This window comes from Gallinula chloropus (assembly GCF_964237585.1).
Source record: "Gallinula chloropus genome assembly, chromosome: Z".
NCBI classification, from domain to species: Eukaryota; Metazoa; Chordata; class Aves; order Gruiformes; family Rallidae; genus Gallinula; species Gallinula chloropus.
Window position 1 is genome coordinate 86,305,886 of NC_140089.1, and position 14,158 is coordinate 86,320,043.

The window sequence follows — 14,158 nt, forward strand, 5'->3', positions numbered from 1 at the left end:
GTGTGGCCAGTAGGTCTGGGGAGGGGATTGTGCCCCTGGACTGGGCACTGGTGAGGCTGCACCTCGAGTGCTGAGTCCAGTTCTGGGCTCCTCACCATCAGAAGGACATTGAGGTCCTGGAGTGAGTGCAGAGAAGGGCAACCAGGCTGGGGAAGGGGCTGGAGGGCAAATCTTATGAGGATTGGCTGAGGGATCTGGAGATGTTCAGCCTGGAGAAGAGGAGGATGAGACCTTATTACTGCCTACACTGCCCTGCCAGGAGGGTGCAGAGAGGTCGGTGATGGTCTCTTCAGCCAGAGGACAGGAGATGGGACAAGGGGCAATGGGCTCAAGCTGCCCCAGGGCAGGGTCAGCTCAGATGTGAGGGAAAGGTTCCTCCCTAGCAGAGTTGTCAAGGCCTGGAACAGGCTGCCCAGGGAGGGGGTTGAGTCCCCACCCCTGGGTGTGTTTAACAGAGGGGAGATGAGGTGTTCAGAGATCTGGTTTAGCACAGGACAGGAACGGTTGCACTCAATGATCTTAAAGCTCTTTTCCAACCTTGTGATTCTGTGACTCTGTGATTCTGTGAACTCTACACCTTTTCATACCGATGCTCAAGGGACACAGATCTGAGAACAAGTGGCTCAGTGTTGTGAATTCTTAATACTCCATCTTCCATAAACAAACTCCATGGATTCAGATGTGCAGTTACTTCCAGAGTTAACAGCATGTATCTCTAGAAACTCCCCAGACAGGTTCCTGGGTCCTTTCGCTGAGACAGTATTTAATTAAGGAAGTGTTCGAACTATACTGCTTAAGTACTCTTTCTCTTTAGCTTGCTCAATGATGATCTAATAAAACCTCATCAAATCTTCAGTAATGTGCTTTACTAAACCTGTTAAATACTTCTATTTTTATTTTGCTACTCTTTTCCCAATTACACAGGGAAAACAAACAGTTACTGAAAGCATCCTCTCCAGGAAAACAATTAGGAACTGCACAAGTCTCTGATTACCCTGGTGGCATATGAGCCCAGGAGAATGCCTCCTTCCAAAACCCAGGGCAATACAAACAAGGAAGAGGCAGAATGTCTTAGTTATGATTTTTCTTTGTACATTAACAGCATCTACATTGCCTTTTTCTTTTTTCTTTTTTTTTTTTTTCCTTTCCAAGTAAAACAGGGCCTGTTCTGCTTCACAGCCCATGAAAGATTTACATCAATTTATCTAAGGAATGGATCATGGCGATTCATCAAGGTAGGTGTGATGCCAGGTTTTCCAGTTTTCCTCTTCATTTTATGATTTACAGAGTTACTGCTTCATATTTGAGACATGGCTACTGCATTGTGATGAAGGAAGCAATGAATATAGTCTAATTAGTCAGTACTTCCCTCTTCAGTTTTTGCTTCCAGTTCTAGAGACCTTCAGGACTGAAATGCAGTCTTACTATATAAAAGGTGATCCTCAGAATACCACAAGCTGATTTTCCACTGCTGTCATGTACCACTCAAGATGTACAAGGACTCAAAGAGATGCAGAAGTTGTAGTCCCTTTCCCACGTATTTTATGTCTAGAGCAGAGGTTCCCAAACTTAGCCCTAGCTCCCACCTGAAAGAAACCTACAGTTATCAAAGAATCCTATGCCCTTAACTTGCTTTAAGTCTTTGCCTTTAGGAGATAAATTATCCACCCATTATTAACCCAAGGTAACTAATGTAAGGTAAAGCAATCAAAGTTAGTAAGTTAAATGTCATGCAGGCACCTAGAAGTCATGACAGTTACTAATTGGTTGTAGAACTGTCTTTGCCTCTGCAGGAAAATTAAAAATAATGTCCCATGAGCTGCCATGTAGTTCCTAACGGGAGGAAAGAGAACACCTGCCTCTTGTAAGGGCACAGCACAAAGGCTCCAACCTTCCTCACAGCAAAGCAGCTCTTCCCCTGGTGCTGGGGATCTCTTACAGTCCAGCCTGACAATGACGCACTGCAAACGTAAATCAGACTCTGAGAGAAGTGAAAAGGTGTGGGGGGGAATGATTTTCTCTGTTGAATCATCTTGTTGCCAGATGCAAGAGCCATGAATGAAGATGGGAGCTGAGTTCAGTTTGCTCTGCTCAGAATAGAGGAAGGTTCATGACTTCAGTCAAGGGCAGAAGGAGCTCAGGGTTGGAATAGGAGTTAGGATCGGCTGGGCATTCAGAGAAACCACAAGTTTAGGATGAACCTTCAGTCCTTGTTCACTTGTTTCAGCTACCAGGAGGGCTGAACACTGAATGTGAAGACTTTATAAGATGGGCTCAGAGCCGCACAAGAATTTAGTCTGCTCCCCAGAGGTACTGTAATGATGCAAAAGTGCCTGCCTAGAGACAGATTTTTTAGAGGGTGTCCATATATAACTGAAGAGCAGCAGGGAAAACAGCTTTGGGAGGAAAGCAGAGCACAAATCAAACTGATAGGGTGGGAAAGGTAGGGGCAGAGTGCACAGGACAGGTGAAGTTGGGCAAACAAAGGTGTTTACAGAGTCTGAAAGGCAAGGACAAGATGGAGGAAATTTTTTAGGCATCAGAGGAGACATGCAAACGATGCCTGTGTGAAAGGGTGTCGATGGCAGGTTTGTAAACGCCTCACAGGAAAATAATGGTATTATTGTGCAGAACTGCCTCAGGTATAAGAGAGGGCAGAGAACAGGAAAGGAAAGAAATGTGAATAGCCATAGCAGCACTGAATTTGCTTGAGCCACACATCAATGGGTTTTCCTCCAAGAAAGAGACATGAGCAGCTCCCTACCTACGCCCTAGGATTACATTACCTTCTAGTGGGTCTTCGACTTCTTCCTCTATCTGTTTGAGTGTCCCATCCTTCATGAGCTTTTCAGTAAAAATATCAGATGGCACCAGCTCTCTGACAATCTCACCATCGTCTTCAGACTTTGCAAGCCATCTTTCACATGGAAATGTGACAGTTTCAGAGCCCTGAAGTAAACATGACAGAAAGAATCTCTTCAAAACAAAGTGGATGCAGGTTAGCATTTCCCCTTTGAAAATGGTCTGACATGCAGGCAAGGACTTTTGGCTCACATATGTATGTACGTATTTGCAGATGCAGATCTGAATTTTAGGAGTTCCCCTCCTCCCCCCACAAAAGAAAATGGAGATCTGAGGACCCTGAGGAGAATGAATGTGCAGCAGAGGAGAGTACTCCCAATGGGCATGTGAGATGGCTGCATGACACAGCAAATCTATGCCCTTCCCAGTTTTTAATTTCGCAAATTCCTAGTCAGGACTGCACCATTACAGCTGAAACCACGTTTTACCAAGACTCTGCAATCCCTCTTCAACCCTTCTTCAGGCAGCACTCTGTGAAGTCAGTAGGGGTTTTTTCCTGAGTCAAAACTTCCAGATTTTGCCCTATAATTCTGTGACTGAAGCTGGTTTCCAGGCAATTCCCATACGCGCATTAAGAGGAGAAAAACAGTGATTTTATTTTTTTGATCTTTTGTTTTGACTTCACTTTGGTGGAAACAAATATGATTTCGATCATGAAACAAGCAAAAACAAAAGAACATGTGTTTTCCACTTGGTAAACAATATCAATCCCAGACTACTCATTAAGAACAGACTCCTGTAAGGCCTCCAAGATGGTAAGATGGTTCTGTGGGCTGGGCACCCCAGGCTATGTCTCCATAAAGAAAGGGGCATGAGCCATCACACAACTCGCAAGTCTGAGTAGAAAAAAATGTTGCATTTTCCTCAGAGGGACTGAATAAAGGAAGGAAAAAACGTCCTTTTCCGTAATGAACGCTTCAGCATTTCTCTCCTGAGTAGCACAGGGGCTTTTTGCTGTCTCCAGTACTCTGCATCCCATCACTTTGATATATGATATACAGATATACCTTAATTAGTCCATACAATTATTTACCACCCCAATCGTACCAGTTCCTTTCTTCGCTGTTTTTACTATTTAGATACTAGAAACCTTATAAGCAGTAAAAGAAGGGCATAGCCCTTCCTGTAGCAATATTGACCATTGCTACTGCTGTGTAGTGCACCCCTGAACCTGCCTGAGCAGCAGGATGCTGCCCAGCCTGACACAGCCCCTCGGAACAGGCTGTGTGTGGAAGCTCAGGGGCACACTCCCGTCACCGATAACCTGCCATGAACAGGTGCCCACACCACCTCACACAGGTCCCAGGCAAGTTGATCTGCCAGAGCCAAACTCCTTCCCAAGGGGTTTGTGTGACTGAGTGCCTCGAGCCTGCAGCAGGATCATCCTTTGAACCCACGCAGCCCAAACCACCTGCTCCTGACAAAACACCATTTTCTCTTCCTCTCCGCTGCTCCCTGCCGTGCTGCTGCTAACCCCAGCCTTGTGATGCTGAGCTCTGTGAGGCAGCTTGAGGGATGGTTTGTACAAAGTGGTGTTGAGAAAAACCAGAAGCACTTCAGGCTATTTCAGATACTTTTTTTTTCTTTTTTATTTATTTTATTTTACTTTATTTTATTTTACTTCGTTTAATTTCCTTTCATTTCATTTTATTCTATCCTATCTTATCCTATCCTATTCTATTTTATTCTATTTTTTGAATATTTTTTTTACTTTCCAGCTTTTTTTTGTGCAGCACAAACACAACACAGAGCCCAGTGACCAACCACACCACTACTTCTCCACTAGCCAGCTGACTGCACAGCCTGCATCACCTCGCTGTATACTGCGCAGACGAGCAGTGTTCACCTCCCCACCTACAGCCTGGGAAAGAGCGGGCTTTCCAGAATGATGCTGAAACCCCTTCCTTGCAGTAGAGATCCCACTTCAGTCGTGTCTCTCACTGAAGCTTTTAACTGCTCTTAAACATCGACAATGCTGGCTGCACACGCCATTGGTATGAACGCCATTTATTCAGTAATAGGATATCTGGGGACTTGAGTGACTGCACAGCGGGACGTAATATGCAGTTACTGCAAGAGTTAATTGTATCATTACTGTTAATCACCATGTCATTGCTGCAGTTTTTATTGGAGTTTCCTTGTTACCAATTGCATTAATATTTAAGTGACGTAAAGTGTGCTGTTTTACGTTACCCAGAGTAAGATCCTCTTGTAGCTCTGAACAGAGTTTGTTTCATTAGCGTCTGGGTCTGTCCCTAAGCTGGAGACAGGGTATGAGAGTGTGCTAAAAGTCAGTGCTTCACCCTCCTCCAGGTTGTAACAAATGAAATATAATTATCAGATATAATTGGCATGCCAAAACAGAGCTTTATTGGCATGCGACCATCCCAGTTTCATACCCAAGTGCTTTCAATTTAATCTGAAAAGTTACTGACCTCATTTTTCTTTTGCAGCATTACAGATACATCTAGACCCATCTTAGCAGTCTAATCAGGTAGCACAGCTTTTAGAAGCGTTGGCAGCATATTGCTATCCTGTGGCAGGTCATAATATCCTGCGGCTGATCAGCAGCATCATGCAGTGCTCTGCTTTCTTCATTTTTTTCCCATGCCATAATCAAAAGATCAGCAGAATTGTAAATCTCTCAATTTTAAAGTTGTTCATGGTTTTCCTCCCTTCCTCCACCTTTCCAGGTTTCTCACGGTGTGTCCTTCAAAGCTGCTGTAATGACTGCAGAGCTGTGCAGCCTCAAGCCCCTCTCCGGGCTAATGGAAGAGCACACAACACGGAGCTCTTGGGAGCTTCCCTGAGTGCTCAGTCAACTTTAGGTGCAGAAAGAGGCATCCCAGGAATTTTTTTTTTCATTTGGTTTCCCATCCCTTTGCTCATCCTGCTCTTAATCATCCCTAGCCTGTGCCCAATATCTTATAACCCAGCGTCACCTTGTTCATTGACCTAAAGAAGCTGTGCTAAGTGAGGGTTAGTCAACAGACAGAGAGTTTGTCTATTGGCTATAATGGACTGGCAAAAAAAGGTGATAATAAGAAACAGTCAAAGGGTATTGGATTGTGAAGAAGCTTGTATAGGAAGATACATACTTGAGCATGATGATGAAGGTTCAAGGCAGACCTTTGAGTTGACTGTGAAGCAGAGTGTAAAACATATTTTGGAAATTTTGAAGGAGGAAGCAAGATGAGAAGTAGGTTCATCATGACTGAGCAAGCCACCAACACTTGATATTAGAAATAGTTTCAGGAGAGGGCAGAATTGAACGTTCAGGTGGAGGCAAAAGCTGACAGCTATTTGGAGTGAGGTGAGAAAGGACAATACGGAGTAGAGATCCCAGGTGTTCTCAGAAACAGATGACTGCTCCAATTCTGAACTAGTCCTGAAGAGGAGATTTTCCTCTGAACTTCCCTGCAGCCAGACTCACTCCTGTTCCTACAGCCAGCATCTAAAACCTGGGCTGAGGAACAGTTTATGTGCACAAGATCAAGGTGACCTGTCTTAATCCTGTTGGCATGAACAACCAAAAGTCTGAACACTTAACTTGAAGGTTTTTATGAATCATTCAGGGATTTGCACTGGCAGGCATTTTGCTCATCTTAACTGCCCTGGCTCCCTGCATTTATTCATCAAGAATTAAGGGCCCATGTTTATCAATGATACTTCTTATTTTAAAATGGTGCTCCCAATTCCTATTTCCTTCCCTATAATTTTTCAAAACAAAACTACACATGAAAATACAAAGCTTCGGTCTCTCATGATGCTCAAAACAACCATTATCTAAGTTAGCCTTGGGCACGCTGGGCTGTGGTGTGGTGCAGCACAGGGACATCTGCTCAGCTCTGCAATTCTTGGGCTGTATTTGCACAGCAATGGGCAAAAACTCAGGAATTTCCCCTCTCAGTCCAGCAAGTAAGTCCTGGTAACCGTTGCCTCCTTCACACAAAGATAAAGAGTAATGAAGACCTCCAAAAGGTTGAGGAGCAAGATTACTGCTTTGTTCCCCTCCACTGCCAGGACAAAATAACTATTCTAGTCAAAAAGTACAATGGGAACAACATTTTTAAAATGCAATGACTGCAGAGTCTTAATATCAACATTTGAAGAATGAAACATGGTAATACATGTTTGCTATCCCCAGATGCTCAAGCTCTAGCACGTTCATTAGCGTGCCTTGTTTGCCTTGTTCTTTAGGGAGTCACTTTTCACTGTTAATCATGCTTTGCATGCAGAAGATGCGTTTTGGGAAATGGAAGTGGCTGCTAATGGAAACATACTGCCCAGTGCTGGGGCCTGCAGAGTACCTTTCCATTGGGCAACAGCCTCCGAATCGCCACGCGGTCCAAATGCCACCCAGAGTTCAGTCCTCCACCCTTGTGACCTATCCGGATCTTTTCAATAATGTCACCAACATCCTCCAGCTGCAGAAAAAATAAAGAAAAAAAAAAAAAAAGAGAAAGATGATGGCATGAAAAACAGGTGACTTTTGAGACACTCAATTTTTAAGTTTATTCCCTATTTTTCCAGCCTCCACGAAGTCTCAGGAGAGCAAATATTGGCACTGATGGCAATGATATCCTAACTTGCATTTTAGCTATGGGGTTTCCCTGAACTTCTCTTCCAAAAATGGAGAGAATCTTGCTCTATACCAAAGAGGGATGTGAGGGAGGTTTGGTTGCACAGCAGCAATCCTGCATCTGAGTGAGAATGAAGGTAGTTTTTTAGAAATTGCCATGCTGCTGCAGCTTTAATTGTTCTTTGTGTATCACTTCCCTTTTAAAATACTTACATCCTCTCTTATAACACTTGAGGAATAGCTGTAGAGTTCTACGTACAATATTTACAGCCTGACATTTTATGTTGTCTTTCTCCTGGTATGCCACAGAATCCCAGTGCCATTCTGAGCAAGTCAACAAGAATCACTGTCTTATGAAGTAGCTACTCTTTTTTATGCCTCACTATTACTCGAGTAACTTGTTACTATTGTATTACTTTTAAGTCAGCTCCCTTCCAAAGACTTGAACAGGAAAAATGGTATTTGCTCCTACGTAATAGCTTTTGGTTATTTCAGTGTCAGCTTTTGTACTGTTGGCCTTTAGAGAAACAACAAACCAACACTGCCTGAAAACATCCTTTGCACACAGGAGAAACACACTGAGCTGCCTTTCTGTCCACAGGGACTTCAAGTCTTTTCGTCTTGGAAACATCAGAAAACTGAACATTTCAACTGGCACCACTGGAGTCTACTCCCTTCTTCTCTTCCCAGCTGGCAGAATTATCCCATACTGAAGAAAAGACATCAGTAATTTTAGGAGGCTCTTTGACTCAGTAACACTGATTACACTACTCAAGGAGTTCACACTAAACAAACCAGCCCTGCCCTAAGTTTAGACAGCATGAGCATCAATTGCAAAACAATTAAATGATCCAACTCATTTCTAAAGCTCATGCACGCACAAAAGTATGCTCTAGAAGAAAGATATTTCCTTCCTCCTTTGTCCTGCCCAAATACTCAAATTTCAAAGAGGCTTGTAATCAATACATAGCAATAAAGTCATGCTTGACCTGTAAAAAGTCATGTTGATGAAGAAATGGCCTTTAATATGCTGTATGCATCTCCCACAAATCATCACTTGGAGGTGTAGCTGAGACCAGCCTATAATATTTTTTGCCTCTTTTGCCAAATACAGAATGTTATGAGCATTTAAAAACACTAAAACAAACAGGCAATTCTCAGTTTGTGTTTCCTGAGGTCCCTAAAGTATTTTCAAGGTCTGTTGAACTCCAAATTACGGCACTACACAAGTAGGTGAAAGAAGAATATATTTCCTTCATCCCCATCTCTTGCAGCAAGAGGAACTGGTGAAGAGAGAATGAAATCTGGGGACAGGTTAATATGATATTATAAATCTGGAGAACAAACTGCATTTTCACTCCATCCAAGAAAAGTACTGATGTTTCAGATTCTAGCAAACCTAAAATAAATCTTATGGAATAAAGAAATAACAATGACACTCCCTTTAAGATTTATACCTATGGATTAGTGCAACCTCTATTATGAAAAACTATGCAGAAACTCTACCAAAATAAGTCTTATTCTTTGTTTTTGAGGAATCACACTGGGGATTTATTTTGTGATTCATGCCCTATAACAACGATGTGGGCTGGAAGCATTTTAACTTGTTAAAAAGAATTGGTTTAAGATTTGCCTTCAATTATTTTACAAAAACAAGCTAAATTCAAAACACAGAGAGGTTGTGTGGTCCTCTACAAAGTCAGTGTTGGTGTTGCTTTCAGAGATGGAAGGTGAGGACATGAAGCAGTACTGAAAGGATAAGCCTGGATTTTTGCTTCTCACACATTCTCAGCAACCACAACATATTATGAATAGGAACTGCTGAATACTGTAGATGTAAATGAGCTCACTCATTTACGTGCACTTTTTTAGCATATGCATACAGCTGTGTAAACACTGCAGGAAACATTGGATAATATCTTTCAAGAAGTCTGCCCCAGGTATTCAAAAATCATCATGCTCTTTGTAGCAAAGCAACAATTTCTCTGTCCAAGGGAGTACTGGTTCCAGCTCTGGGGTCTCCAGTACAGGAAAGACATTGGAGGTGTTGGAACGAGTCCAGAAGAAGCCATGAAATGGCTGTGGGGCTGGAGCACTTCTCCTATTAAGACAGGCTGAGACAGTTGGGATTGTTCAGCCTGGAGAAGAGAAGGCTCCAGAGGAACCTAATTGCAGCCTATCAGTACTTAAAGGCACTGTTCACCAGGGAGTGCAGGGACAGGAGAAGGGGCAATGGCTTCAAGCTGGAAGAGGGCAGGGTTAGATTAGATGTTAGGAAGAAATTCTTTACTCTGAGGGTGGTGAGGCCCTGGCACAGGGTCCCCAGAGAGGTTGTGGAAGCCCCATCCCTGGCAGTGTTCAAGGCCAGGTTTGGATGGGGTTTTGGGCAACCTGGTCTAGTGGAAGGTGTAGGGGGTTGGATCTAGACAATCTTTGAGGTCACCTCAAGCCCAAAGCATTTTATGATTCTATGATGCTTAAGATGCCACAGAGTTAGAAAAAAATGGACAGTCCACCCCAAATGAAGTGATGAGCACCATGGGCCAGATCATAATCTGCTGAAATGGGAAATGAAAGGCTGCCCAGGGACCTTAAACACAAGACAGCTAGGTTCAGTGATACTCCAACTATTTGTGCAAAGTATTGCAAACTGCAAAAGAAAGCAAATATACAAGCAAATAAGAGTGCTAAGGAGAGGTACACATACTAGATCTGACACCCTGGATGGAGAGTGACACCCTGGATGGAGAGTGACACCCTTTTTTCACCAAATATGGTATAGGAAATAGAACATGCAATGACCTTCCAAAGAGCCTCTCAACTTTATCTGGAAGGGCAAGCCTCCCTCTCTATGTAGCTCATCACCACGGTAAATTTGCAACAGCCTTTAGAAGGCTTAACATGGCATTAGGCCACAGACACACAGCATGTTTACTCTGAGTTGCCACTAACAGGAACTCAATGAGAAAAGATCTCCTCCGGTACACAGTAAGTCTGTTAGAGAACAGAGAATTAGACCCTTTTTCTCTGAATATTAGAGCTGAACAGCTTTCCCTGAAAGAGGAAAAATTCAGTTTTCTCTTCTTAATCTCCTTAGGACAACCTAATGACAGCGAGTGTCTTTGATCTTACCTCCACAATGAACTGATTCACCGAATTCCTTTCAAAATACATCCTTTGCTCTCTCTTGTTGAGGCACAGGGATTTCTGCTGAGTGCAGATCCCATCGCTTCCATAGAGAACAATGAAGACGTCTGCATCTGTGCCAGCTCCAAAGATATCACTGGTGTAGACCGTGATCTCATATGGAACAACTAGATTTGGAAATGGCAGGAAATTAAAACAAACAAATGAAAGTTAGTAAGCAGTGTGACAATGCTCCTAAGAAGGTTTTAATGAAACAAAATCTGGGTTAGAAAACTCAGCAGTTAAAGGGGACAGGGTAGGAACCACATACTTGTGGTCATTTAGCTATCATGCTGGTCAGTGCTGTGAGAATCCAGAGGAATGACCTTTGATGCTATATGGACAATTGACCTTGATTCATGTTCATTTACTGCGATTTTGGGATTAATTGCATGATCAGAAAGCACTTGGTATATTTATACCTGCCATATAATGTTACTGAAATGGGATTTACTTCAACAGCTCAAGTCTTAAAGCAAAACATGAATTCACAAATTTTTTAGCAACTAGGCAGATGGATGAAGTTAAGCCAACCGGAGGCAGTATATAAATATTCAAGATAGCCTTGGTGGTAAAAAAACTACTCCTTTCATACTAAACAAGTGACAAAAATCAGTCCTAAGGAAAGGAAAAAAAACCCTCTGCTGTCCACTCTGATCTAGTTTTTTTCCTTTAGTACCACTTCCTCCTTAACATGAAGACAGACTGAATTACTACCAGATCAGTGGTGAATGCAGGAAGGTAAGGATCTAAATACTTCTTTATTCTGCTCTCTTGGTTTCTCTAGGGTGTCCCATGACCCCAAAACCTGACGCCACCTTTTGTCCTTTTGCATCGTCACAGCTCCTCAATCCTAAGTCCTGCTGGAGCATGACTCAGATTTGCTCAAGAATAAGTCTGACCCAGGAATAAGACTGGGCCTCTGTTCCTGGCTCTCCTATAGATTTGTTGAATGTTCATTGATAATTTACTTCCCACCTCAGTTTCCAAGTTGAGATGGTTTAAGGGACCTATGTTCAGATGTCTGCACATCAAACAGATGTGGACATCTCCAGATGTAAACACTAAAGTCAATGCAGTTTGAAGAAACAGCTGGACAAACAAATGCAGGGTTATCCCTTGAGATTAGATTACTCGTTCTCCAAATCCCCAGCCCTGAAGGGCCATTTAGTGACCATAATGGGAATTCAGACACTCCACTGTAATGAGGACATGTAAATATAAGTGTGCCATTTGGAGAACTAGAGCCCCACCCCCATCTCTTTTAAATCCCTCCTCAAGCTTTCAAAAGAATGCCAGGTAAGCCTTGGGCACCACTGATGAGAATCACAGAATGCTTTGGGTTGGAAGGGACCTCAAAGATCATCTGGTTCCAAACCCCCTGCCGTGGGCAGGAAACCCCCCTGCTACAATGACTTCTGTTGCAAGCAGACACCTTGCTGCCCATAAGCACAGCCAGCAGCACAAGCAGCAGGATCCTCTCCCTGACATCCCTCTCCCATACACTGCCCACCCACCTTCCACCATTTCCCACCCCTCACTACGGTCTTCTCTGCTACTCATTTCCTCCATCCTCCTATGCTGCAGCGATTTCGCTCATCTTTGTTGTTTACACCAAAGCACTTCGTACTATATTTCAGACTCAACATCCCTGTTAGGGTAGAGAGAAGGTTTCTGGCACCATGTCTGTCACTGCTGGAGCAACTCTGATTATGCGCTTCAGAGACTAATCATTCATTAAAAACTCAGGCTCTCTAAATACAGCTCTCAGGAGAGCAGAGATTAAGAAGTTTTCTTCTACAGAGAGTCAGCCTGGAGGTACTTAATATTCTTTCTGTCCAGCTCAATGAAATCTGCTCTGCTGTGCTGCAGGTAAACTGGAATAGTTTTGCTGATATGTAAGGGGGTGTGTGTGTGTGTGTGAGTGTGTCTAAATCCTGGAGACCGAACACATTATGAATTAAAAATTATCCTCTCTGCTGAAGTCCGTGGCGCTCGCTCTGGCTGCTTGAATATTAACATCAGCTTAGAACTGAATCAGCAAAGCGGCACCGTAACAAGGTCACTAGCAGCACCAGCGTTCAGCTGTCAGGCTCCCATTTCATTGAGGTGGCAGCTTTAAAGCTGTATCCCCACAGGCAGGGTTTTAATTGGTCTGCTGGATGACATGTTTGCATCGTTTGTTCGGCGTGAAACAACTCTGGCGCGAGTCATCATAAAACAATTCAAACCCTTCTGGTTACCTCTGGCAAACAAAAGCCCCCAGGTTAATAGTTAGGGAACCAGAGTGCAGTGAACAGAGCAACAGCAACGCTTTAAACAGGGGAGCAGCCCAAGCTGACACCAAGTTTGGTGCAATCTTCTTGCCAGCGAGTCCTGACAATTTTCAGGGGCTGAATGTGGACAGCTGACAAAATTCTGTTCTACAGGAACTGTGTACTCAAAGGCACAGTGTGCCAGAAACTCTTACATCACTGCAGTATACTGGGACATTAATACATTATATAGTCAGCATCTGCATCAATATATACATATATTAAGTGGGATGGCATGGAAAGCCTGATGATTTGTGTTTGTGCATTTACAAATTCTTTGGGTTATACTCTCCCCTATGAATGAATTCACTGCATCTATCAGCAGAATTGGTGGGTGTTTTTTCAAATATAAAACCTGTTATGTCCTCCACCTGACTGACAGAAAGAGGGAGGGAGCAGAGTATCCATCCCTCCACTCCAGACAGTTTAGGGACAGAGAGCAAGACATGAAGAAAACAAAAAAAAACCCAAAACTCAGTCGAAGCATGGGGAAGGCACTAAGAGATGAAATTGGAAGATGCTCAGAGAAGAAAGATGATTTTAGCTGACAGACTTCAGGAAAGGAGGATCTGGAAATTGGAGTGTTGGCCAGCCAGTGTGAAGAAGACCTTCAGAATGAACCTCAGCGTTGACAGGAAAAAAGAAGGAGCCAAAGCTTCTCTGTGGTTATTCTCACAGCTACTTACAAAGAAGGCAGAAAAGGGGAGATTGGGCAGCTCTAACTTTTGATGTCCAAATAAACAACTGCGGGAGGTAAGGGTTTTTTTTCTGATGCCATCAATAAATACAGTGAGGGATGCAATGAGATAGGAGACCTCTTTGGTGTGAACAACTTATCACTTGTCCAGGGTGACCAAGGATGCTCTAGGAAGTGCATGGGGTGGAAATCAACTCTCAGGCCCCAGGCCTCATCGCTCATCATTGTGGCATCCCACAGAATGAAGTGAAAAGGCAATTTTGACAGTCCCCTGAAAGTGTACCAGGAAATGTTTGTCCATGACTTGAAATGAGTCAGGTCAGGGAGGGACAAGTCAAATGCAATGAGTTCCCTTCACACAGTGAAGGATGCACATGACAAAAAGGGGGGGGAAAAGGGTTACAGAACAAGAAAAATAATGTTTCTAGTAATTTATTTCAAGAAAGCGATGTTACCTTGTTCTTGATGGTCTAGAGGCAGGAAAATAAGTTGCGTGAAATAGAAGATTTTGAGATG

At 43.3% G+C, this 14,158-nt stretch overlaps 1 protein-coding gene across 1 annotated transcript in view; it reads right to left on the bottom strand.

Moving 5' to 3' along the window:
• Positions 1–14,158, bottom strand: part of LOXHD1 (lipoxygenase homology PLAT domains 1) — a gene marked incomplete at both ends in the record, with an annotated part of 161,360 nt that overhangs the window by 56,786 nt on the left and 90,416 nt on the right. Inside the window, 3 exons of the mRNA XM_084278544.1 lie at positions 2,787–2,949; positions 7,173–7,289; positions 10,577–10,758. Of these exons, the coding sequence (XP_084134670.1) occupies positions 2,787–2,949; positions 7,173–7,289; positions 10,577–10,758 (462 nt within the window). The remainder of the gene's footprint in view (positions 1–2,786; positions 2,950–7,172; positions 7,290–10,576; positions 10,759–14,158) is intronic.